The sequence below is a fragment of the Paralichthys olivaceus genome, chromosome 3 (assembly GCF_024713975.1).
Source record: "Paralichthys olivaceus isolate ysfri-2021 chromosome 3, ASM2471397v2, whole genome shotgun sequence".
NCBI lineage: Eukaryota > Metazoa > Chordata > Actinopteri > Pleuronectiformes > Paralichthyidae > Paralichthys > Paralichthys olivaceus.
The window spans coordinates 10589078-10615926 of record NC_091095.1 but is presented as its reverse complement, the minus strand read 5'-3'; the positions used below and the strand labels follow the sequence as shown (position 1 = coordinate 10615926).

The window sequence follows — 26849 nt, the reverse complement described above, 5'->3', positions numbered from 1 at the left end:
ACCTACTTTGATCAATACTTGAAAAGCTGAGTCAGTCAATTAGTCTGTTATAAAATAAGTTGCTGATTAATCTTATGTTAATAAGCAAATCATCGAAGCAATAATATTGAACGTTTATTGGTGTCGGCTTCTTTGACGTGAATACTTGTCACATTTACATTGTACATCTCAAAGTTTTCTTAGTCTTCTGTAAAAAACTGAACAAAATATGTTGTGTGTGAAAAAAAGACCTGAAATTATTAGAGTAACTGATTAGGTGATTAACAGAAAAGTAATCTTTAACTCTTTTGATAGTTGATCAATCAAGAAAAATTAATTCACTGATTGAATAACGATGCTGAATATTGTCTTAATCCAGGCTCCAATAATAAGATTTGCTGCTTTTCAATGCAAAACATCATTGTAAACTGATGATTTTTAAATATTGGGATTTCGCACATGACATTTAAAGATGTAAAATTCTGCAACGTTTGCACATTTTTGAGAGGAACCAGATCCTGTGGCTGGTGGGAGAGAAGTGAGGCCCATGCCCTTCCAAAAGAAACACCTACAAGAGTACATATAACTCGAGTTATCTGAGATCATATAATGTAATTGAAGGGTATAAAATAAAAACCAGAAAGGCCCTCAGTAGACTGTCTGGCTCCTATAACAGAAATCAATTGAAGGGATGAAACTCATAAACTCATTTTAGGACATCCAGGTACAAAACATTTATCCCGGGGAGCTGCCTTTCAAAATGAATCCTCAACAAAGTGTAATGTTTTCCTCTCTGGCCCATGTCCCACCCCCCCAACAAGAGTGATGCAGATCGGTTCAGTACTTGTCCATATGACCGTGGGGAGGTGGATACATCTGGGGGGACGGAGCCACTGGTTCAGGGCGTCAGTTGACAAACATCGTCCCTCAGTATGTCACAGTTGTCAGAAAACAGCAGCCAGTGGAACAGTCTGTAACTTCCTCCATTCATATTTTAAATGTGTTAACATAGTTTACGTACGACCACTGGAGCAGCTCGATACCGGACAAACGTGCTCAGCACAGCGGTCAGTGAGTGTTTGATTCCCCTGCCTCTCTCCTCTCCTCTCCCTCACAGACCAAAATAGAAAAGTAACAGGCAGCCAACAGCTAGCTGGTAACTGCCGATTAGCTTAAAGCAGCTAACAGACCCCCCCCGTCTGTAATAAATGAATAACAACTAAAAGAAAATGGGACAAAAGCCTGACACTCACCTGAACCGCGGGGAGTCCTTCAAACACTCCTCGAAGTCCACCGTGATCTTCATGGTGTTGCCGCAGTGAGTTTCTCCGCAGACTCGCTCGGTTCCTCTTTGATTAGAGATAATAATCCAGGCTCGGTCTTTCTGGCTAATTAGCTTGTTTGCTAACGTCCCCTGCGCCTCTGTCCGACCTGCTGGCTCCACTCTGCCGCCGCTCCGTTAGCCAGCGAGCCTCTGAGGTTAGCAGCTGCCGGTGTCGCGACCATAAACAACGGGGCGCTGGAGGAGTGGGAATCCCCGAGGACGAACCGGACTCGACCGTGAGAGACGCAGCGGTCCGCGGTGAAGACACGAGAGAGTCGCCCGGTAGCTGCTCCGGTCCGAGCCGAGCAGCCAGTGTACTACACACACACACACACACACACAGATCGTCTACACCAGAGAGAGGGATCACTGCCCAGGGAGCATCAGAGCCACTTCTCCTGCCGAGTTTATGGAAAAGATACAAAACTGAAGTTACCATCATTTGATGCTTATCAGAATGAACATTACATTCAAACATTTAAAAAATATATATTTTTTTTATATTATACATTTATAAATGAATGATTTAAAATGTCGCTTTGATTGGATAGATTTGGAAACTGTTTTGATTTCTTTCATTTTTGTGTCATATAACAATAATATCGTTGTGAGTCCAATTTATTTTCTTTCTCCTTTTGCATTCTGACAATAAAGTGGAAATGCCCAGAACACAGTCAAACTAAATCAGAGGAAGATATACGAGAATGATGAGTGACCACAGTTTTAACCACACACTCCTTCAGGATCAATATCAATCTATCTATTATCTATCTATAGATCTATCTAGCCATCCATCCATCTAATGATAGATAGATATATCTCGTGGTTTTCTCCTATGACTCTTCCATACTGTTATAATGGTGAGCTTGGTCTTGGTGGTGTTTGGTATCAGAGCCAGGCACGGAAAACGGGTATGAGTGACGCCTCTGTGTTTGTGTGCACTATCTCTGGCAGAGTTGACAGGAGCTTCCTGATCCAGAGGAATTAACGTCGACACACGACAGACGCCCTGTTTCTTCTTCTACTGTTTTTTTCTGCTGCAGATTCCTACACACTCTGATCACACACACTCTGATCACACACACACTGATCATACACTCTCTGATCACACACACACTGATAATACACTCTCTGATCACACACACACTGATAATACACTCTCTGATCACACACACTCTGATCATACACAGTCTGATCATACACACTCTGATCACACACACACTGATCACACACACACTGATCATACACTCTCTGATCACACACACACTGATAATACACTCTCTGATCACACACACTCTGATCATACACAGTCTGATCATACACACTCTGATCACACACACACTGATCACACACACTCTGATCATACACACACTGATCATGCACACTCTGATCACACACACTCTGGTCACACACACTCTGATCATACACACTCTGATCATACACACTCTGATCACACATGACCAGTGTGTATAACGTGTTATTTCATTCAGCAGTGGAGAACAATCCTGCGGTGATTTACGTTACAAACGTTACGTTGCGGTTGAATGAAAACGCCAGATGATGCGTTCAGGCTCAGTTGTAAGAACCCAACTCACACCAAACATGCGGGATAATCCCCGCACGAACACGGACCTCTGCTTTATCCTATTAGAATTTCTGGAAAGTCAACAAGGATGCAGATGTGTTGTGTTCCAGCGCCACCTGACGACCAGAGCAATTCACTGTCACACAGCATCGATGGAAATTACTCCAACAGAAAATACAATGCGTTATCAAAACTACGGCAGCCTTGAGGGAAAAACAACAAACATTTTATAAACTACAACATTTCAGATTATGGTAAAGGTGGGATTATTCTGCAGATCCAAACATCTGTTGCTTTATTTATTTTTTATTATATGCAAGACCAAAACATACCTTTCTTTTTTCATGGAGCCAGTTGTCTCCATTAAATCCCTAAAGAAAGGACCCTAAACAGATTTCTACTCATGTTCTACAAGTATCCTAATTGTTCCCATTTGATATGAAAAACAAACAGACATATGACATGTTTTAGCATATCGCAGATACACCCTCACTACGAAGATCATCTTCCTTAGTTACACATCTACCATTATGACTTGCATGTTTCTTTTAGAGAAAAAATTTGATCAGTGTAACGAGACAAGACAAATTGATGGATTACATAACAGCAGCAAATTGCAAATCTAAGAAGTTATATGTCCAAAAGTAAAAAAACCAGTGGCTGCCAGAGATGTGAACAATATTCAAACATCCAAATCAAATCTCTACAGCTTGCTTTGAAATATGTATAAGTTAGCTTCACATCTAAATAAATGAATCAATGACAAGAGAAAAAAACAGTCATAGACAGAGTGAATGAAATCTGATCACCTGCATCATTTAGTCTTTAGGTCTCTGAAACTTCAGATAAAGCATAAACCACAACACACAGTGGTTCCTAACATCTGTTTAATAATAGACGAAACAGAATACACACGATCTGATGATTAAGAACATGCACACTGGAAATGCAAACAAAAACATGGATTTAATATCCAAATCTTGGTAGAGACACAGTGCAATAATGGGACTGCTAAACAGTCTATCGTTCTTGGAAAACAAACAAACGAACAAGGAGAAAATGGTGCAAAAAACAAAACGTGAGACTGGACAGAAACAATAACATGGAGAATAGGCGGTTCATTTTACACACATGTACATAAGAGGCACATTTGACAGGTAATAACCACCTATGTCGGTGATCACGTCAGTCATGTTTCAGACAGTCTTGTCCTTCTCTCCTCAAAAGAGAAGATAAAACTATCATCTCAGCTTCTCCTAAATATTCCTTCTATCCGTTTACGAAGACAACAACAATGCTGTCAAAATCGGTTATTCAACACATCATATTCCCGTTCCTCCACAACAATCATGTCATCATGGATGTCTTGTCCGCTAACTAGAGTCGAGGGTTCTTGTTGGTCGGTGGAAATAACTAAAAGGATTTGCTTTCACCTCAATCATGGTGATAAAACAAACAAATGCAACCAAATACTATACAAAAAGAAAAATACTGCATTTGCAGTTGTCTTACTGTTGGTCTACGACTGTTTGTATTTCCATGATACAAAATCTTAACACTTCTGCTCACAGTGAAGAATTAAAGGGTCTTGAGGAAAGAAATCACAACACAAGATGCACCTTGATACTTTTCATGTCACACGGTTCTCTCTGGGCTTGAAGTCATACGGTGTGTGTTGTGGATAATTCTCCACAAACTTAGTCGACAATGGTTTTAAATGCAAAGTTTAGGTTTGGACAACAATAAATTGTTTGATTTTTTCTCTTCACATTTTTTAAGACTTGCTAACAACTTTCTTGACACAAAAACATAAAAAAAAATCCTTGAAACACCCCCTCTAGTGGTTTAACTCCACCACCAAAATCCTCTTTAATTAAAATCAGTAGCATCAATATAGTAACTCTTTTCTGACATTCCAGACATCATGTCATATAAGACAGGTGAGAAACTAAACAGGTCATATAAGACAGGTGAGAAAATAAATCAAAACTATTATATTGTGTCTGTCTCACAATAATTTACTCACAGATCCTGTAAAATGAAGCTCACATGGTGAAAATGCAAAATTTCTCCAAGCGGGGGAACAGTGAGTGCTGGTTTGTTCTATGTCAGATTTACATAAGAGCCTGGTTCTTAAAGCTGTTACTTGTTAAAAGACAGAAGCCATTTCCTACAGGACACTGTCCAGTTTATCAGTAGCATGTGTTACACCTCAAGTGTGGGACTTCACTACGGTCCCATCCTATGAACTTAAAATGCCTCAAGTGCTGAAATCTCTACTAGGAAAAACTTTTATTTTACCAACATGTCCTGCAATCAGCTTTCACAAAATAATTTCATGGACAGGAGAAAAAGAATGAAAAGACATTTTAAACATTGAGTTTCTACTTACAAGAAAAAAAGTGCCTCTTGTTTTGAGAACTTATGTGCCAAATTTATCGGTGGATTCAATTTAGTAAAAAGGCCTTAGGTCTGGTCCTATGAGGTATACATGTTTGTAAAATTGCCAGAATTTGAAATGAGGTTTGGTGTGATGCTCTTGCTTGAGATAAATAGCACAGAGGCAAAGTCTGAAGCTAAGTGCCATTGTAATTTTTAAATCTGTGTTGTTTTAACTTGATCTTGGGTAAAAAGCCTTTTTACTATGAGCAGCACAGAAACCAACATACATATCAGTTAACAGTAAGTATTGTTGGATACATGTTGCTATGTTGTCATTTACTGCAAAACTAATATACAGATGCTAAATTAATGTGTCATCATAACACCATTATGTCATGTAAAGTGAAATAATCCAATTCTGATGGCACAGCATTGTAACCATATATCAGGATGTGAATGGGGTAAAACAATTAAAATAAAATTAAAAGAAAGACAAACAACTAAACTGATCTTAATTTTGTCCAACTTTTATCATGAGAAGTACTGAAGGTGGAAAACTGCAGCAGAGTGGCGGGTCACACAGCAAAACAAAAATAAGAGCGCAGCAGGCACAGGCGCTGTCGTCATGTCTCAGATATGTCTTTCTTGAGGCTGTGGGATTTCCCCTGGCGAGCTCCAAGGCTGGCATACTGGCTCCGCAGCCTGCAGAGGGACTGAAGTGGCCAGAGGACAGTTCTGGTTTTCAGACTGTTTATTTTCTTTTTCTTTCTTTCTTATTTTTTTTTGAAAAGGCCTTAAACCTCCTGGCAGGGTCAGAATCACATTTTCTTCAGTCCAGACGAGGTGGCCGGAAAAAATTCTTGGCAACAGGAGAGAGATGAAGGGGCCAACAGTGTGTGCTTGAAGGTCAAATTGCACAGTTCTATGGAAAAGAAGAGACAGACAGGTGACCGTGAGGTTATTGGCTGTTGAGAGGCGTTGTGTGGGTGCTGAAGCTGTCTGCTCTGTGGCCCCGCGCTGAGAACACAGAGCCCAGTAGCATCGTCTGTCTGGATCTAGAGCTGACACACACACATGGTAAAGGTGGGGGAGAGGCCTCGTCTATGAGTCCAGAGAATCAGCTGGAAAATAAAACAAGAGACAAAAAGGCAGACGTGAGATTTTAAAGAAAATGGAAACAACTAATTTTATTTCTCCCAATAGAGGAACTGGTGGAGATCATGAAAAATGCAACATCTTGTTTGTTTGTGCACTAAACAGATTTATACTTCTCCAGATACAGCCCCACCACTTGCCAATAGTTAAGACTCCAACCTAAAGGTCATAGATTTACCATATTTTAAGAAATAATACTAGACATTTCTAGAGCAGGTTTGCAAGACTGGAATCAGCAGATCAAACAATTTTGTGTTACAACACAGTGTGCTAATGATGCACAGTTGTGTGAGAAACGAAACCACAGTGCGGCACAAACAGCAGCCAGTTGTTTCATTTAACGACATCCACAATGACAGCCTGCAGCGGTGCACAAAGAGGATTTCTATTCAAATCAATGACATTTTAAATTTGTACTCCACCACTACGCCTCTTTCCACACACTGAAAAACCTACTGGACTGGAAACTGTCCAAATAATTTATCTAGACGTGCACAGGAACACAGTCTCCCTCTCTTTACCTTCCTGTGGCGGGTCGACACTGATCTCCTCTGTCTCCTCCCTCGCCTCATCTGTGTCGTCCTTCATCTCCTCGTCTGCATCCTCGTCATCTTCTAGTTCGCTGGCGATGAGCTGACGGGCCAGTTTGATGTTTAGGCCTTCATTGTAGTGCATCTTCCTCATCATCTGAAAATTGTTCTTTTTGGCTGCAGGGGAAGAGACAAGTTGTAGAAAGAATTAACACATCGCAGTTAGAAGTCCGCACAAACCAGTTATGGTGTCGAATCATGGCCAGGAAACAAACACACAATATAAGGGCAAAATATTATGATGCCACAGTGTGAAGTTGATTTTGGAATTTAAATTTGAATTGCTTTATCATTTTGACCTGTTTGACATAATTTCAGAACTTTTAAATAAAAAGCATGTTTTGCCTGATCACTGTGACCTTTGACAACAAAAATCCAAAGAATGTGTGTGCAAAATTTAAAGAGTAGGGTTGTGGGACACACTATATTGCTGGCATAATGCATCCTTATTGATGAAAACAATGGTTCAACTTGTTCATCATTCCTCTTTGAAAGGTTGCTGCATGCATGTACTATTCCCGCATTCACACATCGTAGCTACAAAGAAAAACCTCCTGGGTCTCTATAGTTTAGAATACTGACTTACTTTGAAAGGGTTCAAATGAAAATTAGGACACAGTGATGAGACTTATTTTAGTTTTGCTGCAACATTGACATTAATAGTAACTGTACTGAAATGCATTTTAGCACTGCAGTTCCTGGAGAGTGGGTGTGATGGTTGTGTTGAAATGACTTTACTAAACACAGAGTATATTGAGTACTTTGTTCTGTTCACATTAAGAGCTAACGATAAAATACATGCATAAAAATCTTCTTTCAATTTGCACGTCTTCCTCTACAACTCTAAAACTGGTGTTATAAGTTGCAGTAGGTGGAACAGGGTGGCGTGTATAAAAATGTGTGTCACGATTCGAACTGCTGAAGCAGCAGATCTGCGCCATTGGATTACATTGACTGGATTTGCAGTTTCCAGACTGCTCCCCTGCTTTGACCTGTATGGTTCAGATACAAATATGAAACAACTGGCAAGCATGGAAACTGTTATACATCTCTACTGACCACTTTGCACCTGAGAGGTGTGTGTATACAGAAGCACAATGTCAGAGAACAGTCAAAAGCAACCTGATACTCTGTGTGCATATGTGTGTGTGCAGGTGCAGACTCCAGCCCATCCCCAAACCAATCCCTCTCCATCAGCACTTCCCTATATTTTGCATTAGTCAACCTCATAGCAACAGAGGACACTGTGTTTTAAAGACACTAAATGTGCGTTCTCTCCACCACCTATTGTGCCGGGAGCAGGTGGTGCTGATTGTCACTTGCTAAGGGCTTTAGTATTGCTGCATTTACAGACAATAAGTTATACTACACCCTCTGAGCAGCAATACTTCTTCAGGGCAGAAAGAAATCTACACTGACTCATTATATAAAAGCTATCTGCATCTATCTTCAGTAGAAGTAAAGAAGTAATAGAAATAGAGGAAAAACAATTGGTGTCGCTTTCCACGGCTGGAGATAGGTCTTGGCAAGAAGAGAAATTAAGTTTGAAGCTGAACTCACAACAGATCTTCTATACAGGTAAGTAAACAGTTGTTAATAATGCTAACACTGGCTGTGTAGCAATAGCAAAAACCGCACAAATACCCGCTTCTGAGAGTGGCTATATGTGCACACTCATAAGGATAGAGATGGATATTCAGTACAGCTCTCTTTTCGTTAAAACAACATGATGTCATGATATTATCACGATAATACGAAACTAGATAAATAAAGGTAGCACTTGGCATGGACGAGTGGGTGTTTACCTTGTTCTTCAGGAGTCAGCTCCTCTTCCTCCTCCTCACTGCTCTCTTCCTCTTTGTTCATAAAACGAGGGTCTGAACCCTCTGCTGCAACAAGCCTTTAGAAGACAACAGACAGAGACAAAATAAGTACACACATTTGCAATTAACTGCCTCTTTAGATGAATTCAATTCACATTTTACCTGTTCTCTGCTGTGTTATTGTCATATTAAATGGGCACAAAACTAAATAGAAATAGGAGATCAGTTGTAACCACCCCTTCAGCTATTGAGGAGAAATTAGCACAAAAAAGGCCTACGATAGAGAGACAGACATTGGAGGAACACAGATGGAGATATGTTAGGCAAGGGGGAGGAAGGAGAGAGTAGGCACAGTGAGAGTGTGTGAGTACTCAAGCATGAAACAAAAATAACAAGAGTTACGCTCCCCATCTCTCATGGTGACAAAAAGCTTCAACAGCAGAGGACAATGTGAATAATGGTTCATGGCTCGATGGGTGGTTGTGAATATGAGGAACTGCCCCGGGGAAGCTACACATTTAGTGCACTTCTGCTCATCTCAACTGGCCCGATTCAGCCAGGGGGAGAAGACTTTCTATGTTGCTGCAGTTTCAGTGTCAGATACACAAAGTGGATGGAGGCAGAGACAGGAAGAGAGATGGTGTAAGTGATACAGTGATTCAGGTGAAACTTGTGAGTGGATGTGACAGATAAAACAAGAACGAAAGGACAGAGGAGAAGATTTTTTACTATCTGGATGGTTTAGTGTAAAACAATGGAAGGCACTCTTTGCAGACGTAAACAAAGGCAGCTAATTGACTTGCAAGCCCAGAGCTAATCACTACCCTATCTGTGGCATACACACACAAGCACTCAAACAAACTCATCCCATCCCTGCATCAAAGCACTTATGTAAGCGCCGATGGCCCACAGCAAATACAGTTCTCAAGCTCCTATGACCATCCAGCAGACAGCTCCCAGTGATAGATGGATGTTTCTTCAAACAGACTTGCAAAAAGATTTTAGTTCAAAGGTTCAGGGTGAGGCTGCTTCTCTGAAAGGGGGAAGATGTTATTCACAGTCCTGCTCCACTTCTGATTTGGTTAACTTACAAGGAATTATTCTATTGAAACACTATGTTATAAACTTTTTTGATGAAGCCCCTATCCCTCAGGATGTCCTTACAATTTACTTCTCTGGACGATATATATCGGTATCAAAACTTTTACTCCTGAGTCCTGAATATCAGTATTGACATTCCCCCAAAAATTGAATTTACAGATATGGTTAATATACTCCATGACAATGCACATTTACTCTAGTAGGATTATTAATACTCCTTTTCTATCATTGTTCAAAGATAATCTGGATACAGCAAAATTTTGCGAAATTCAAATTAAATATCTTCTGGTATTCATAAGCATTTTTTGACTGATGTAATTTCACTGTCATGTACTATGGTAGCTAATAACGTTTTTGATAGAGTTGTTGAGCAGCATGTCCACTGCAGCTGGTATGAATTAAAGCTGTTGCTCACATTGCATAACTCTTTTTGTCACCTGGAATTCAACCCCATTGTTTCAGGATCAGCAGCTTGTGTGGCTGAGAGTAAAAATGCAGGAAGCTGCTCAATGAAACAAAGAAATGGTGTCAGATGATGTTGAACGAACATAAGCAGTTTTCAGATAGGGCCTGTGGGTGAAGTGCGGAGAATTGGGTCCGGACTTTGCACGATGGACGATGCAGTGGGCAGACAAAGGAAGTAACATATTAATTACGCTGCAGAGATCACGTGATCATGCTTAAAGCACCACCATCGCCAGTTCTTATCACCACAAACTCTCGACACCTTTGTTGGGGCCTTCTGTGTGTGTGTGTGTCACAACTTTTTTTACCAGGAGATATTTGTTTTCTCTTTGTTTTGTTCGTTTTTGTGTCTGTCGTACGTTAGAAGCGTCATCAACCTTTTGAATATGCATTTGCCCCCTCTGTGACCTTAAAATATCTCCACCTACAATGCAAGCCTGTGACGTAACAGAGCTGCAGTGAGAAGTCTGCTCTCAATGATCAATGAGAAGTCTGAGAACATGACACATTTACTGCCGCCCTTTACCAGGGTTCTCTCAGTTTTTTCTTCTCTTTCAGCAGAAAAGGGATGACGTTTGTCAAGATACATTTAGTGACTCCAGTCTGAAGCATTGTCAAAGCGGTGCAGTCTGTGAATGAGTGCATTGCCCACTGTGTGGATGTGTGCGTAAACTACAGTATATGACACAACCCTGCCTGTTGACTGAGGCTAAAACTGGACAATAGCATTGAGCTGCTGCAGTACAGGATACGTGCCTACCTTAATTCCAAAACTGCCTCTGGGCTGTGCAGGGTTTGTTTTATACCAGAGTGACAAAAATTAACAGCTAGGAAAAATACATCTAGAATAAAGGATAAAAAGAGATCCACGTGTTTAGGGAAGGGGAAACAAAGTTTCTACAGTAGTGTTACAACTGTGGTCTTTAAATGTCTTTTCCAAAGTGTTTATTTTTGTAATGTTACAATAAAGTGGCCACTGAGTGTCTTAGGACGTCAGAGGCTGAACAGTAAAATACTCCTTATCAGTTAAAGTTATGAAACATTCTTGTTGGAGCACAAAGCCATTGTACTGTGCGTTCAGGTGTGTCTTATCAGGGCAACACCTGAGAGCCCATTTTCCCTTTTACATTCCTCCTACACCAAACACCTAAAATGCTACACATTGTACCAGCAACTAAAAAGATAGTATAACCTCAACATCCCGCCTGTCATCGCTTGCTTTCTCTTTTCCTCTCTACCTCTGTTCTTGGCCTGCACTCAGGTTTCATTCTTACTTTGATGCCAGGTCATCGGCTGCAAGTCCACCGTGGCTGTCCGAGTCGCTCAGTGCGCCCTCATCATCGTCTTCCCCCACCATCCTGAAAGAGAGGAATTAATCAAATAAAGATAAGTGGATAATGAGGTGAGGTGGGGAAAGATTAAGCAGGAAAGGAAATATAGAAGGTCATGCTGACTGAGAGATGGAGAGAATAGGAGGAGAGGAAAGGGGACCATGAGAAGAGACAGAAGAAAGGTCTGTGACTAAGGTGACCTTCCCTGCAGCACACTGACATATTGGATTACAGACCTGCTGAGACACCCCTGTAACACCAACACAAACACACACCAGCACAAACACACACCAACCTAAAAATATGTAATGTTCTTAATTGAAATATTTTAGTGTTGATGCAGGAAGACATTTTTGCCAAGCCTCAATTCAATGAATGTCTTTGAAACATAAAACCTGAAGATTCATGTAATACGTTATCAATTATCAATAGAAACAGATAATGATCTGTTTATGGCCCTGACCTGTTGTAAGGTGTGCTGGGTTCGTCTATCTTCATCAGGCCGTAGTCTTTGTCGGCTGGATGGTACGTGGCCAGGATGTTCATCTCATCCCATTTCTGCGATTTCTTCCTGTAAATTGATTTTTTTTTAAAAACAGTGAGATGAACGTGACGGACTGACATTTGATGTGGACCACCGTGCACCAGCTACTCACCCACCACATCCTCCAGGGAGTAGAGCAACCAGATTTAATCTAGGACTGAATGTGCCCCAGTTTCTTCTGACTGTATTATTTTGGGAACATGTAGATAAAAAAATAATAAAAAAGCCCCACAAATGCCATCGGCACCAATTTGGCTTCTTCTGATTTTCAGGGATGTTGTTTGCTTTTGTGTCAAGGTAGTGTGATGGAGGGGGTTGAGCAACTGTCAGATTGAGGTTGAAAGTTTATCAGATATTTGATACAAATGCCATTACAAGAGTTGATTTTTGAAACAAACCAGTTTCTAATCTCCCATAACCTCATCTGGGGAATAAGTTTGTCACCTCTCCAGCACGGCGTTTTGTTCACAATCACACTAATCCTTTCTGCACTTTCAAATCAGAGGAAATGGACAGAAATAAATAATAAACCAGCAACAAATGAGATATTTTGTTAGATAGGACAAAGAGAACACCTGTCGTTAAATTGTAGGGGAGATGAGGTGGATCTTTTTCCAAATGTTTGTTTCAACTAAAAGATCCTACAGTATATTACTTTTTTATTATGCATTTCTCTTGTATTTCACATGTTTCTGAGTTTAGATGTCATTTGGTTTCTGTTGCCTCATTTGTGTCTCTCTTTTTTTTTTTTTTTACTATATTCAGAGCACTATAAAGCCCCAGCATTCTCATTTTTCCATTAGCACAGGGTTTACTTATCATTATTTTTAAATAATTTCAATTTCCAAAAGACCTAAAAAGTCTGAAACCTAACATTATAAATCTAGGTTCTATTTGGCTTTCTCTGCCTTCTCCTGCCAAGTTACTACATCAGCCTTTACCTTGTTTATCGAACAAAAGGTCATGGGAGACAGACAGGAGGTGGGAGAGTGGAGAGGTTAAATCCTCTGCCTGCTGTCACAAGCCAGCAGAGCTCCCCTACTTCTCTCCATCACCAAAGATTTTGCAAATGTGCAAATCATTTATTTTGCCCGACTTGGAGCAGCAAAGAAAGGACAGTTTTCAAGATCCAAGATTATCTACCAATCACAAAAAGGTTGTGAAAACCAATTTTCCTTTCTATCATTGTCCTACATTGAAAACCATATGTCGATGACATAACCTACAGTTGCTGAAAAAGCAACATTCAACATTTATTTTGATGGAAAGTTGTGTGTTGTACACTAGTATGCAAAAACTAAAAACACAGAGATTGGTTAATAAATAAATCTTTTATGTTGTGGATGCTGAACCAAGTTATTTATAGATGCTACACCAACCTTGACAGCTTACATTGGTATTTAGCTTTTAAATAGTTCCTAGTGATAAAATGTACAATCCCTGCATCAAATCAAACTGGCACACCAAAAACATTAAATGGTAATATGCAGCAAATTAAAGATAACTATGGAAAGAAACCTTTCATTCAGTCAAGTTTGAAAGGTTCCACTCAGTTAGTGTATTTTCTTGTGGGCTGACAAACAGCTCTGTAAACAGGCAGCCCTACAGGCCAATGCTGTTGCTCCAGATAAAATGTCCTTGACCAAAATACTGAACAATCTCACTCATTCTATTAGATTAGCAATAATGTTGGATGTGTCCTTTACTGCAACACATATAAAACTAGAAAACCCAAATAGAGTGTCTATCTTAACAAATACATATAGTCAACCTGTAAAGTATTCTTTTTATCTGTACTTGGATCCAGAATGGCACCAAAATATACACAGTGATGGACAATCTGTATACCGAAGACTGTCCGGCTGAGGTCTTTCTGTGTGGAGTTTGTTCTGCCCATGTGTTTGTGGGTTTTCTAGTTTCATCAACTATTTCTAAAGCAAGCTTAGGCACCATTCATAGCTAACAAAAACGTGGGTCTTAGGTGATCTGATCACAAACGGACAGCTCTACATATACTGGTTCACACCTGGCTTTAGTAGCGTCTCCAGTGAGCACTTGATCGGCTCTCATTTCCCAGCTCTATATGTAAATAAACACCACTCATTACATTTTCTCTGCAAACGGCAACAAACAGCAACTCTGTTAACATCATGGTGGGTGTTACTGAGTGTGTGGTCCTCCACTCTCATGGGTGTTTGGTTACACAATCCAGAAGCAGCCCACCTTGTTCTACTTCAACTGAACTGATGCTACCCATGAATCCACTCTGGTCCATTCAGAGCGAATCATCACAAAAACTGTAAAACAAATCATGATGTACCTGCTTTTAAAAAGGTAGAAAAAATATCAGACAGCAGTAACCCCGAGCACACACTAAATTTAGAGCTATATCTCTTACGTGATGATGACGGCCTCGAGGTTGGTCAACAGCTGTGACATAACGCTGTGGGGAAACTCATTAAACAGAGTGAATCATCACTGTGATGAGCTGAGCTATCAGGTGGCATAGTAAGAGAGGAAAGGCGAAAAGGTCCAGCTTGCGTCCTGTGCTCAACACTCCAGACTGAAGCCATCATATGTCCAACACTGTAACCCACTTGATCAATGGTGAGCAAAATAACGATGATTATCTTTTCTTTCCTAAAACCTTTTTTTTTTTTTTTGAGTTTCTCCGAATTTTTGTTTGGTAAACATCACAAGTGCCAATTGCTGTTCTTTAACCGCCTGCAGTTGCTCAGTAAAGGATTACATGAAATTTGACAGATATCCAACTAGATTTAGCAAGTAGAAGAGTTTCTTGAGCTCCTGTCATCTCTCCAGACGTAAGAGAAACACGGCATCAGAGGAGAAGCTGATTAAAGAGGAGGGACCAAAAACTGGATACACTCAACATGTCAGAGGTTTAAGGGCATTAAGTGGGAATGTGTGATGCCTGCTACAAATAAGAAAGTAAGTCAAGTCAGTGTTGGTTGTTGCATATCTAAAATCTGAATTAAGCCAAAATGCCAAAAGAAATGCCTGTAGAACATTATAAAAAGGTTAAAAAGAAAAAATATAACTACACTGATATTTCTTCCTCTTCTTCATTAAGAATATGACCCATAATGAAGAGGGTACTCGGCACTCATTTTCACTGCCTTGATGCTCTTAATCCTTATAGACTGGAGGTGTTCACCTGACACCTGTTCATTGTGGCTTTATAAGCCGCAGTTAACTGTGTTTCACTTCAAATGATCAGCACACAGGAGGATAAATGGTCTGAGTGTCCACATTATGGAAAATCTGAGATTTGCTGCCTGCCAGTCAAACTGTCCATCACACAGTCAGGATGAGGCCTGTAAGACACTGAAGGAGAGATTGAGTTTCATGGAGGCATCCATGAATTATATATGACTGGGTGTGATGTTCATACATCACAGTTAACTAAATAATAGTGGAAGATTGAAAGGATAACAAAAAGTATTTTTTAGAAAAACAATTGCACAGGAGATAAGGTTTATGTGAATAACATTCATGTACAGTGGAATCTGTATGATTTCAGTTTATCCAAAACCTTAGAAAACACCAAATAAGTTACCTTAGAGAGCCTTTGTAGAGTAGGATAAATATTGGAATTACAAGGGAAATACACAAATGAAACACGTGGGATACACACTGTATATTGCAGACTTTCAGTGTCCTCAAGGGATAATGGCCGTTTTACTTTATCCTAGTATCTTTATATATTTGACTTCAACAGATTGTGTTTGTCTCCATTAACAACAGAGTGATTAAAAACAGGCATCAAGAGAGCTGCACTCTACTGACTGTGAGCACTGAGACATCTACTGGGTTCATGCTGTGACTAGAAATCTATGGTGGGAAGCTGAATTGTTTGACAGATGGTAGACCAAATGAATGCCGGGTGGTAGGTATTTGTCGAGCTTGTTCAGGATATCCTCTGGGGACTGTAGAATGAGTTAGAGGACAATGTGATATGTTTCCCAAACACACGTGAAGCTGATAAGGAAAATGTCTGGGTTGTTGTAATGCTCAGAGTGAGCAGTGCTGTCGCACCAATGCTCTACACCCAATGTTCACAAAGGTAATAAAGGCTCCTAATGTGATATGGGTACTTACAACATTAGTAGCCTACTGTCATTACTGTCTGTCAAAATAAAACGCTGACTTTTTAAGCATCTGTTTTCACACCACTGATCTGTCACCTGCAAGTCAATCTAAAATACTGCTTGCATCACAATAACTATGTCAAATTGCGTGTGCAGCCTCTATTTTCTATTTTGCTGTGGTAACAAATTTGGTATTGAGAGTAATGCATTGGTAAATAAATATTTAATATTGTAATATCCCAAGTAAGGTGCTTAGCGCAAACAGAAAGTCATTAACTACCAATTAGGAGTATACACAGGTATGTGACTGTGTATATTTGCTTTTAACATGCTTTAAAGATGAGAGACCTCAGACCTTTTTCTTCTCACCACTCTGGTGGTGACTTGGTGCTTGGGTGTACACAGAATCCTTTTTCCTCCACTTCCTCACCATTACTGGTGTGCACTAATAACTGCCGTCCTACAATGGTCTTATTTCTCACGCTGCAGCTCAGACTTTTGCTAATGTCTGGACCTGCTGACACAGGGTGAACAGTGCATGATAAACCACACATTCAACTTGAACAAAGTAAAAAGCTGGTTGGCTTCCAATTTAACTGACAAAACATATGGAGAATAATAATGAAGAAAATTAAGTCATCTTATATATAATATGCAACTTGAGTTTGCATGTTGATATTGTTTTCAAATAGTTCCTAATTCATACATGAACACTTTTTTTTAAGATTTTGTTTCAACATTGAAATCTACTGAAAAACTAAAAAAGTCTGATGACACTGCCCAAACCAACTTTTACAGACAGAAACTCCAGCTTGCACTGACGATTTTGCAGCATTTGGCAGGTGGGTGGTGTTAACACATCACCCTAACTGTGAATCAGACAGATTTTTATTCTGGTAAAGCCTTAAAAGCACCAGTGTGGTTTTGTACTTAAGACACTTTTAAGACATAATCACAATCAACATATTTTAAGCCAACTGTTAAAAGTAGTTCAGAAGATGTGCTTTACAGAGATGAACATGCTCAAGGGCACTTTTGAAAGCCCTGATGGGATTTGAACCAGAAATGCATGAAGCATGAGAATACTTCTTTAACAGACCTGCATCAGTTTTTTGCCTGAGGTATTGTATTACCCAGCTACTCACAGATGTGTTCAGAGATGACATTCATATCTGAAAATATACGACAATGTATTTTTTCCTAAATTATAGAGCCAGTTACATTATAAAAACGAGTCAGGATTTTTCTTATAATGTCATGCCTTCAAATCTAGAATCAAGGTAGATCTTTGAAACAACTTTATACAGGGGTCAGTAATCTGGAGCGTTGTCTCTCTGCCACAGTGAAAGTGTCAGTGCCTGTGACATCAAAGGTCAAGAGAGAGAAGTCTATGTATTGGGGTGCTTGTACACACAGAATTCTTACTGCAAACTTTTTCCCTCAAGTTTCTTGTTTCTCAAACATTGACTATTTTTTAAACCAACAGAGAAAACAAATCTTGATTCTCTGTTGAAATGGTTTTCACTAATAACAATCCTTCAGTGGCCTGATTTCTCATGCTGCAGCTCAGACGGGACTATTGCTAATGTCTGGACCTGCGGGCATGAGAGAAGCAGGGGGAACAAAGAATGATTAAACACCCGTTCAACTTAAGTTACCTTTCCAAAGTAACTACCAGAGGAATATGATGATGAAGCTGACAAAAAATGTATTCATTGGTATATATAAAATGTGCTGTGACATATATTGTAGATTGATTGCAATTGTTTTTCAAATTCAAATTTTCACAATAGGAACTCATCTGATGATTCTACCAAACTCAACTGTTATTCCAGAGAGACGCTAACTTCCAGCTCTCGTCAACCCGACCATAAGGCCATGCACCAATTAGACAACAGAACAGCTGATTTAGCAGTTTCACATAAGTCTTCACAATCTCCATTTTGGCAGATCACTGTAGAATCTGTGCCCCTACACTGTGAGACTGTTGGCACACCCCCGTTTATTTTCCTGCAGTGCTGTTGACCTCATCTAAAATGTCCTCAGTGTCATCGAACACGCTTGATATTTCAGTCAAGCGTCCTCTGCCCTGTTGTGTCCTGGCCAGCATCAGGGTGGAGGTTATGCCAAGCAAGGCGAAATGTTTTCTGAGTACACGTCTACAGTACTAGATGTATGGAGAAATGGGCACGGGAGATGCTTTCAGAAAGCAGGGTATTTGACAGGAGGCTTGTTTACCACAGAAAAGTTGTCAGTGTCACACGTAACATCAAGATTTTGCTGCCAGAGATATAACTAACACCCAGTTCTGCTTTGTTTACCTGCTAAGTCATCATGACTCACAGGCTTTGAGCAACAAACTACCATTTTAACTTGAGCAACAAATCAAAGAGCGCAATATCATAAAATCTGTTTGTAGCTATTAGCAAAAATAAGAATAGGTCTTCTCCATCTTAATGCAAACTGTAGCACACCATGTATCACACATGTACTGTTTGTCTTACAATATTCTAGGGCTGCAAAGATTTGACTGGCACTAATAGATAATGAGCAGCTATTGTAACGGACCATTCATTGTTTTTTTAAGCAACAATTGTGAAAAAAGGCTGCACATTAGATTATTATTGGCATTTTTGTTTTACATTTGTTGACATTTCATTGCACCTAATGATTAACAGACTGAAATAATATGATCAATTCACACTGTATGTAATGTTATACAAATTGTAAAATTGTAATTGACATCGCATTTTAGGAGCGTCCATCCTTTCTTATTTTAATAAGTCATATTTCACATCAATGTAACATCATGTTATCTACAATAACTAACAATGACTGCTCAACAATCAGATCTAACTGTGATCAACTGGGTGTAACCGAAAGCATAAAACAAAGGTTGTATGAGAACATGAGAATGTGGAGTAATCTAAATTTAAACTAATTAATATCATATTATATAACTCAACATGTACATGGGGACACTTTCAGCTCAGGGAGGTTTTTAATTTGACCTATTATGGTCATCACTGCATGAGGGTGGTCACTGTGTTTTCAAACTGTGTTTTATAGTTACTTAAATAGCAGTTTAGTCCTCAGTAAGAGGTTTCTGAATGAAAGAAAGTTGAATGTCTCTGGCAATATGATTTATAGTTATCAACCGTAATAATACATTTAACACAATTGCTAACGAAACAAGCTAACACGGTTCCAATGACAAAACGTTAGCCCTTGGTACAAGGCACCATGCAGATATTTGTCGTGGAGAAGAAGCCATTAGATAGTTAGAAAGTTTTCTCACCGGTGTCTCACACACACACTGTCGGTTGACACAAAAACCCGGAGCGGGGACTTTTTACGTTAGTGTCAGTTAGCCTACACGTTACAGAAGCTAACAAGTTTGTAAGCTAGCTAGCAGTCCCGGGCGGGCGGACCTCACGACGAGCTGGAATGGAAAACTTACTGCGGGTCGTCCTCCGAGAGTCCCGGGGCTTGTTCGGGATCCTCCGGCGGCACCTCGTCGGGCAGAGACTTGACGCCTGTGCCGCTGTTCTTGTTCTTCAGGATCCCTTTTATCGGCCGAGGAGCTGCCATTCCCACACGCAGGCTGTCAAACCGGCGGACTGAATGGAACTGACTGGACTGTTTCTCTTCCAGCTGGTTTTCTGCTTCTCTAGTGTCCGCCTCTCAGTTGTCAAAGACCGGCTCAGTTTCAGAGGCGTCCCCGGTCATAACTCAGTTCAGCTCCGGAGGCACAGGGGGAAGCTAGGCTGGGTCCTGGCGGTTCAGCATGTCTGTTCACCGGCTGCCTCTCTGACTGCTGGCGGGGCAACGGCTCCACCAGCGGGTCTGCGAGGCTCCAGGATCTCGCGAGATTTGCTTTAACCGTGCAGACTGTAGATGAGAGGTTTGGCTCCAAATGAATAAGGACACGCCCTCACAGTGTCACGGCGATTAAAGCTGCTGCAGTTTTATAAAAGAGAGAAACCTCGATAAACAACCTCATTTAATTTGACAAGAACTTAATTCATTAAAGTCAAGCCCCATATTAACATATAGAAGAATGAACTTATTCAAGACGCATGACTTTATTCAGGATTCAAGATTCAAGATCTTATTTATCATGTGCACAACAATTACATACAGCAGTCGTTGGCAATGGAATGCTTGGGTCACAGGCTCCCTCCTTGCATGTTTTATTGCACCAGCACCTGAATGTATACATTTACAATTAATTGAGTTCATGTCTTGAATAAATGAGGTGACTAACTCAGTAGTAATCAGAAATACAAATGAAAGAAAAATATGTATGCAGCTATCATTTAAGAAGTTATGTGAGCCTGTAAAATTCTCATATCTTTGAGGATGAAATGCAAAGCAGGAAAAAAAGGTTTTAAAATAATGGTTAATAGATAATGACATATGTAGAAAGTGCACAAAAAATATACATGTACAATAGTACACACTTGATATTAGTGGTTTCAGCCTTGAATTTCCACTTAAGGCAAGTCATTATAGCAAAGGCCAGTCCCTGCCTGGACTTTTGTCCAACATAAATTGTCATCATTTGAAAAAAAGTAAAATGCATGTATACATGATGTCTGTTATTCTCTTCGTCTTACTGAAGAGCAAAGAAAGGCAGATATTTGCCGGAAGACAGACAGGTTTACTTTTTACTGACACATTACACCTGAGATACACTCCTCAGTTGTCACTCTGAAGTATTCTTCAGTCTTTCAGGGTGCTGATGGGATAGCCACAGGATGCACGAGTATCAAGCCATGGCGTGGACGTGCTTCCTGACCAAGGTCCGTGCTATGCTCAGCTGCTTCAACCAAGGTTTTTCGGTGAATGTTCTATATTAAAGAGAAAAATAAAATAAAATTATAAACAGTTTTTCATTTTTTAATGAATAGAATTTCATTACCTCTGTTGAAAAAAGAAAAAACAGATCTACATCTTCCTGTAAATAATCGTATTTTCCACCACATTCAACCATGTTGCACAGAATGTAGAATGTAGTGCAAAGATCAGTCGAACCCCAAAGTAAATATAGAAATGTCTTGATGGTAAAAATCTATGCAGCACCTTCACTGAGTAACTGAACACATGTAGATGAACATACCTGGCTATACTCAAGCAGTATATGGCATTTTCCCTTGGTGTCCGTCCACAGTGCTGAGAGAAGGACTCCAGAGATGCAGTCAGAATACTGGATGATTTTAATGGGGACCCAACAAACACTGAGTTGCGGGTGCCTCCTCTGGTAACTGGCGGGAGACGTGTACACCTGTTGTCTCCCTCCTTTGTTTTATTCAAAGCGTCATCATCTCTGTGGTTTACATCCTGCTTCCACCTTTTTTGCGTCTCTTTAAAGTCATTCACAGACTGCAGGCTGGGTAATTGATGCGGTGCCCTTTTGGAGGGGAGAGAGTTGCTAATGGGTGGTAAGTGTTGCACGGCTTTAACTCTGTTTCTTTTCCTTGGTTTGGTCTCAACTTTCCTGGATTTGGAAGACATCTGCGGCTTGTTGAAGCCATCTACCAGCAACATGTCACCCACCCTGCCTTTGAATGGAGCGCAGGTGTACTGGAATGGACTGGAGGCAGCTCTTCTCTGTCCCAAAGTCACCCAGCGTTTCATTTGACAGTATATCTGCATGGGTAGGGCTATATTAGGCAGGGATACTACTGAGCACAGCTTGTTGGCTAGGTAGTGCACACAATCCCTGTGGCCGTGCTGAATGGCAATTTTCAAAGGGTCACGACCAACAGGGTCCAGACAAGCCAAGCTCAAAAGGTTTCTGGAGATAAAGAGTTTGAGGATGAGGAGCTGACCGCTCTCTGCAGCTGCATGGATGGGACCCTTTCCGGCATCTTGGTGGGAGGTTTGGTGGCACCATTGGCGGTACGGATGTACTCCCACTGGTTCGACAGCATGCACCCCCCTCTCCAGCAGCCAGCCTGCCAGGTCCAGGTGGCCCAAAGAGGCAGCGATGTACAGCGCCGCCCGCAGCTGAAACCTGGGAATAAGAGGAAACTTTCACTTGACGTAAGATGAATACAATGTTTTGTTTGTGACATTAACTCTGATTTATTAAACGACAACAGCTCTGTCACACTTTTATGGCCCAGTCACAGATAGGTGAATAGAACATTGGATTCCTGTGGCGAAGTGAATCGCTGCATGGCTTTGGATGGCTTCCACATTTAACTTTGGTGATCTCTGACCCACAATATTTGTTTCACATCAGGTCTGACCTCATCACACTCCTCTCCCCTGATAGGTGGCTCTGCACTGTCAACCTTTGACCCAGGAGGCAACCGTGGAGGAACTCCACCCACCCGTCCCACGTGTCCAAACGGAGAGTAGTGCCTATGTTAAGATACACAAAGCACTGCATTGATTTCAAAATATATCAACTATTACTCTGTTTTATCTTAAAATACATCTTATGCATGCAAACAGCAAAGTCATCTTTAAATAGAGTACATTTATTTTGTTCATCAAATTGGAGCTTTTAGGCCTATACTTGTCAACATTGGCGATGCAGCAAGACTATGACAGTAGTTGTTGAATGCTAATGGTAACAGCCTTGCTCTATCATGACAAAATGATTTAATGAGCATGAGCTAAGACAGTACAACACATCAACCTTTTCCCTGAATCAATGACATTGTTCCTCAACTTTCCATAAATGAGCCAAATAGCACTCACTGTGAAGCTGCACACATCAGTCCTGTAGCAACACAGACAGTAATCATACCATACCCACTTCAATGGAGTAGTCCTGCAGCTGGTTACAGTCAAAGAGCTGCACATCTGTCAGGCTGCTGAGTCTGAAGGTGCTGACGGGGAGGCCGCTCTGCACGGACACCATCGTTTTCAATCCTGCGACGGACATGTGCAGAAGGGCCTCACTTCCTGTAACTGGTAACATTTCTCCTGTCACAGCGTTGAACACCTGCATCACAGGCTTTTGCTCAATCTGAAAAATAATCATTGTGGAATAATAGTGATTTGGTTAATAGTGCAAACAAATGAATACAAGAGCAATCCTTTTATCACATCCAACTGAGGGGGTGTTGACTACAAAAAACTAAATCTATTATCAAAGAGGCATTAGTCGATTTCAAATATCAATCTTTTAGTTTATTACAATTTATCCCATTTTTTTGCAGCCAATGTACTCAGATGAACCACCATGTAGATAGATTAGATTAGTTAGTTATTATTATTTTTAATCCAATTACATAACTAGTGTTGTTTAATATGGAAATACAGCAAAAGCCAAACATAAACAAAGAAGGGAATGCTGGTGTCTCATTATCAGGGGCAGCATGTAATGATCCTGGAGTTTGCTGCCCCTCTGTGGCTGACACTATGTACAGTCTCATAAAATAACTGAACTATTGTGTATGTACTGAACAGTCTCGATAACTTTACTGAGAGAGCTACAACTGGAACTGCTTTTTGCAAAAGTGAAAATAGATTTGTTAAAAGGGTTGTTAGTGATTTGCCAAATTGGATATAAAGGATTTGAACTGAACAGACATAAAAGTTGGTGAAATGAACAAAACATGTGAAATGTATCCAGACCGCGACATTCAAACGTCAGGAGAGTTAAATTGGTCAGAGACACTATAAATCCCATAGAAACTATTTTTATGAGAGGATGTGATGACAAAGGCTGAGAAAGGACACACACACACACACACACACACACACACACGCTCACAACTTGTAACTTTTCCTCCAGGTTGCCAAGAGATGAGCCTGGAATGACACCTCACACTAAAAACTAAAGATCTCCGCTGCAGCCATAAAGTAATTTCCCGCAAAGCTGCTGCTGACATGGGAACATCTCGTTCCACATTAGTGCACAAATTCACTAACTCACTCACTGTTTGATGATCCCAAGCTAATAAGTACATACAAAGATGTTTTTAAATGGAATCATCATTCGTGATTATATGTTCCTTTGTAAAATACGACACCCACTCTGGAGCCAACTTATTTGGATGTTTACTGTACAATGATCACAAAAACTTAAAAGATAAATAGCACATATATGAGAGCATTGTGTCATCCCTATTGTTTCTCCTCATTAAGTATTCAATAAACAACATCAACAAGATGTTATATAGGTTTGGTAATATGTTTGTTCATGACAAAGAAACAAAACGTTTTAATATCCACTCACCAATTTACTGATAACTGTGCCATTTTAATTATAAAGTGCCACAAATGATAGAATAAACTAATGTTCTTATATATAATAATCTGTTTATAAAACAAGCAATGAAAGTTATGTAACCCTATTACTGGTGAATATTTGGAGATAAAAAAGTTCTAGTAATTGAATCCTTTCAGATTTGGGAACATAAAGAATAACAGTTTGATGTGACCAGATTTAAACAATGACAAACTTGACTTGTTCTATTTAAAAGAACTTGTTTTTTGCTGAATCAGGAATTTTATGTGCAAGGTATATTTTTAAAATTGCATCACCAACATGCATCATTAAACACTGATTTTATTAACATCCTGACACAGCTTCAAATCTGTGAACTCTAGGTGTTTAAATACCTTTATCAGGCATCGGATGGCACTGCCACTGGTGACGCCCACGTCACACAGACCCCAGCTGTCCTGCAGAGCAGCACCACCATAGCTCAGCTCCAGGTAGCGCCTGACCTGCTTTTCATCGGAGAGTTGCACAAGAAATGTTTCCTACAGGAGAGAGTGGATAGAGTATGAGCAAGAAACATTTGTGATCGACCATGTTCAGTGTGTAGCTGCATTTACTTCCCCAAGTAAACTGAATAAAAACCTCTCCAGTGTAGCTTTTACTTTGACATATAACAAATAATAGACTGACAGTGACAGTGTATTAGTCTAATAGTGTCAATGCTACTTTCAGTCTATGCAAACACAAATACATGTATAAACCAATTTGCAATGCACACTATTTCACCATCAAAAGCATCATCATGCCACAGATGCAATAGATCCATCAAACGCTCCAGTAATCCTCCAGTAATCGTCACACATATTTTTATCATGTCAAATCTTGTCCAGGTATCAAGGTCCATTTCAGGCCCTGGGTCCAGACTGGAGCTGTTTACCTTCAACATCTGCTTCATGGTCCCCACAGTCTGATCTGAAGGGACGTCAAAAGGCTCACAGGAGCCCTCAAAGTAGACAAGCACCCTCATGGTCAGGACATACGTCCGTCGTCTGTTTGGCTCGGCTGCGGTGCTCTGATGGGACTGGGCAGTGTGCAGCGGGGGGGAGTTTGTCACAGGCAGATTCATTGTTGGGAGGGGGCAGGGGTTGGGTGGGGTTTGAGGAGGCAAAACTATCTAACAGGGATCTAACAGGTCCAGCGATCTAACAGGTCCAGCAATAATCTTTAAAACCAAGATGTCTTCAAGAATTATTTCTAAAATGTTAGTTATACCTATAGTTAATGAACTCATCTGTTTGGCTTGGTAACAAGGAGTTCTAAAGTTTTATCAAGTTGGGTTTTAAGATTATTTATATAGCACATTAAAAAACAACTGCAGTTAACCAAAGTGCTGAACAATAAAGAAAAAGAATTGGTTGGAAATATTTCTCACCCCACAGACAAGTAGAGTCCTTTAATATTGTTGGATAGGAACATTTCACTCTGTATTAAATGAAGATGAAATAAATTAAAAGGGTGAACATATGTTATATTAAAAAAATACTTTCTACATCATAGTTTTTTTCTATGTTAAACAGTCACAACAATTACACTTCATCATGTGCCTGGACTCAAAGTTCGGGTTTTACTTATATATAATATAACATTATTACAGCAATGCAGTACAATTACAATGTACATCAGGATGTTAACTGTAGTTTTGTTACTTGACTCTTTTCTAACATTCCTACACAAAGCAGGCCAGGCTGAGTGGACTAAGATACAAGGCTACTGTATTACGGATATAAAAGTGTTCCCAGTTTTAAAATGTGGGACCCGGGTCTTACGTCAGTTCCTCACTCTTCCTTTTATCGTGAAACAAAGGGACACACTGTTTCACGCTGCTTTGAAAGAACTTTACAGTAATTTGAAATGTTTTGGACGTTTACGATTCTTCTATAAAATTTTACAGGGGACAGTTAATTTGCATTTGACCTTTTTCAAGTCTGAAGCTGTCCACTGCGCCTTTGTGCTCGATATTGGCTAAAGAAGAGAGAGCTGCGGGCTGTGATGATTTCAGTTCTTTGTGCAAAAATCGAAATCAGAACACTGCTATTGACTTCATGGTTCTTTTATTCTAATATTTTTATTCTTTCATGCTGTTTTGATCCATGTTTTCCTTCATGTTATCTTTATGTTCTGCAGCAACTCTTGGTTGATTTTGTGAATAAATAAACTTAACTTTGAGCTGAAATCATTTTTTATTCAAGGAGGAAGAAAAAGAAATGATTCCT

General features: G+C 40.0%; 3 protein-coding genes across 7 annotated transcripts in view; all 3 read right to left on the bottom strand.

Moving 5' to 3' along the window:
- The window catches only part of acap2b (ArfGAP with coiled-coil, ankyrin repeat and PH domains 2b), a 44479-nt gene extending 42826 nt beyond the window's left edge, over positions 1 to 1653 (bottom strand). For all 5 annotated transcript variants that reach the window (XM_020081161.2, XM_020081164.2, XM_020081162.2 and 2 more), the window contains exon 1: positions 1233 to 1653. In XM_020081161.2, coding sequence (XP_019936720.2) covers positions 1233 to 1285 — 53 coding nt within the window. In that variant the 5' untranslated portion in view covers positions 1286 to 1653. The remainder of the gene's footprint in view (positions 1 to 1232) is intronic.
- A 2108-nt stretch (positions 1654 to 3761) lies between these two features.
- Positions 3762 to 19983, bottom strand: ppp1r2 (protein phosphatase 1, regulatory (inhibitor) subunit 2). Its single transcript, XM_020081331.2, has 6 exons — positions 19849 to 19983; positions 12199 to 12306; positions 11679 to 11762; positions 8821 to 8915; positions 6947 to 7132; positions 3762 to 6391 (listed from the first exon to the last, which is right to left on the bottom strand). Exons 1-6 carry the CDS (start codon positions 19977 to 19979, stop codon positions 6372 to 6374), a joined length of 624 nt encoding a protein of 207 aa, XP_019936890.2. The 5' UTR covers positions 19980 to 19983; the 3' UTR covers positions 3762 to 6371.
- Positions 19848 to 25681, bottom strand: LOC109625541 (protein ANKUB1). The gene is made up of 6 exons (XM_020080805.2): positions 25514 to 25681; positions 24975 to 25118; positions 23157 to 23373; positions 22646 to 22760; positions 21511 to 22407; positions 19848 to 21241 (listed from the first exon to the last, which is right to left on the bottom strand). Exons 1-6 carry the CDS (start codon positions 25601 to 25603, stop codon positions 21160 to 21162), a joined length of 1545 nt encoding a protein of 514 aa, XP_019936364.2. The 5' UTR covers positions 25604 to 25681; the 3' UTR covers positions 19848 to 21159.
- Positions 25682 to 26849: the final 1168 nt, after the last annotated feature.

Coding starts and splice junctions, on each gene's coding strand:
- ppp1r2 (XM_020081331.2), bottom strand. CDS start 19,979: ATGGCAGCTCCTCGGCCGATAAAAGGGATCCTGAAGAACAAGAACAGC. Junction 8,916..11,678: donor GCCGATGACCTGGCATCAAA/GTAAGAATGAAA, acceptor TGTCTTCTAAAG/GCTTGTTGCAGCAGAGGGTT. Junction 7,133..8,820: donor GCTGACTCCTGAAGAACAAG/GTAAACACCCAC, acceptor CTTCCCCTGCAG/CCAAAAAGAACAATTTTCAG.
- LOC109625541 (XM_020080805.2), bottom strand. CDS start 25,603: ATGAGGGTGCTTGTCTACTTTGAGGGCTCCTGTGAGCCTTTTGACGTC. Junction 25,119..25,513: donor CCATGAAGCAGATGTTGAAG/GTAAACAGCTCC, acceptor TCTCTCCTGTAG/GAAACATTTCTTGTGCAACT. Junction 21,242..21,510: donor TACTGCTTGAGTATAGCCAG/GTATGTTCATCT, acceptor TCTTTAATATAG/AACATTCACCGAAAAACCTT.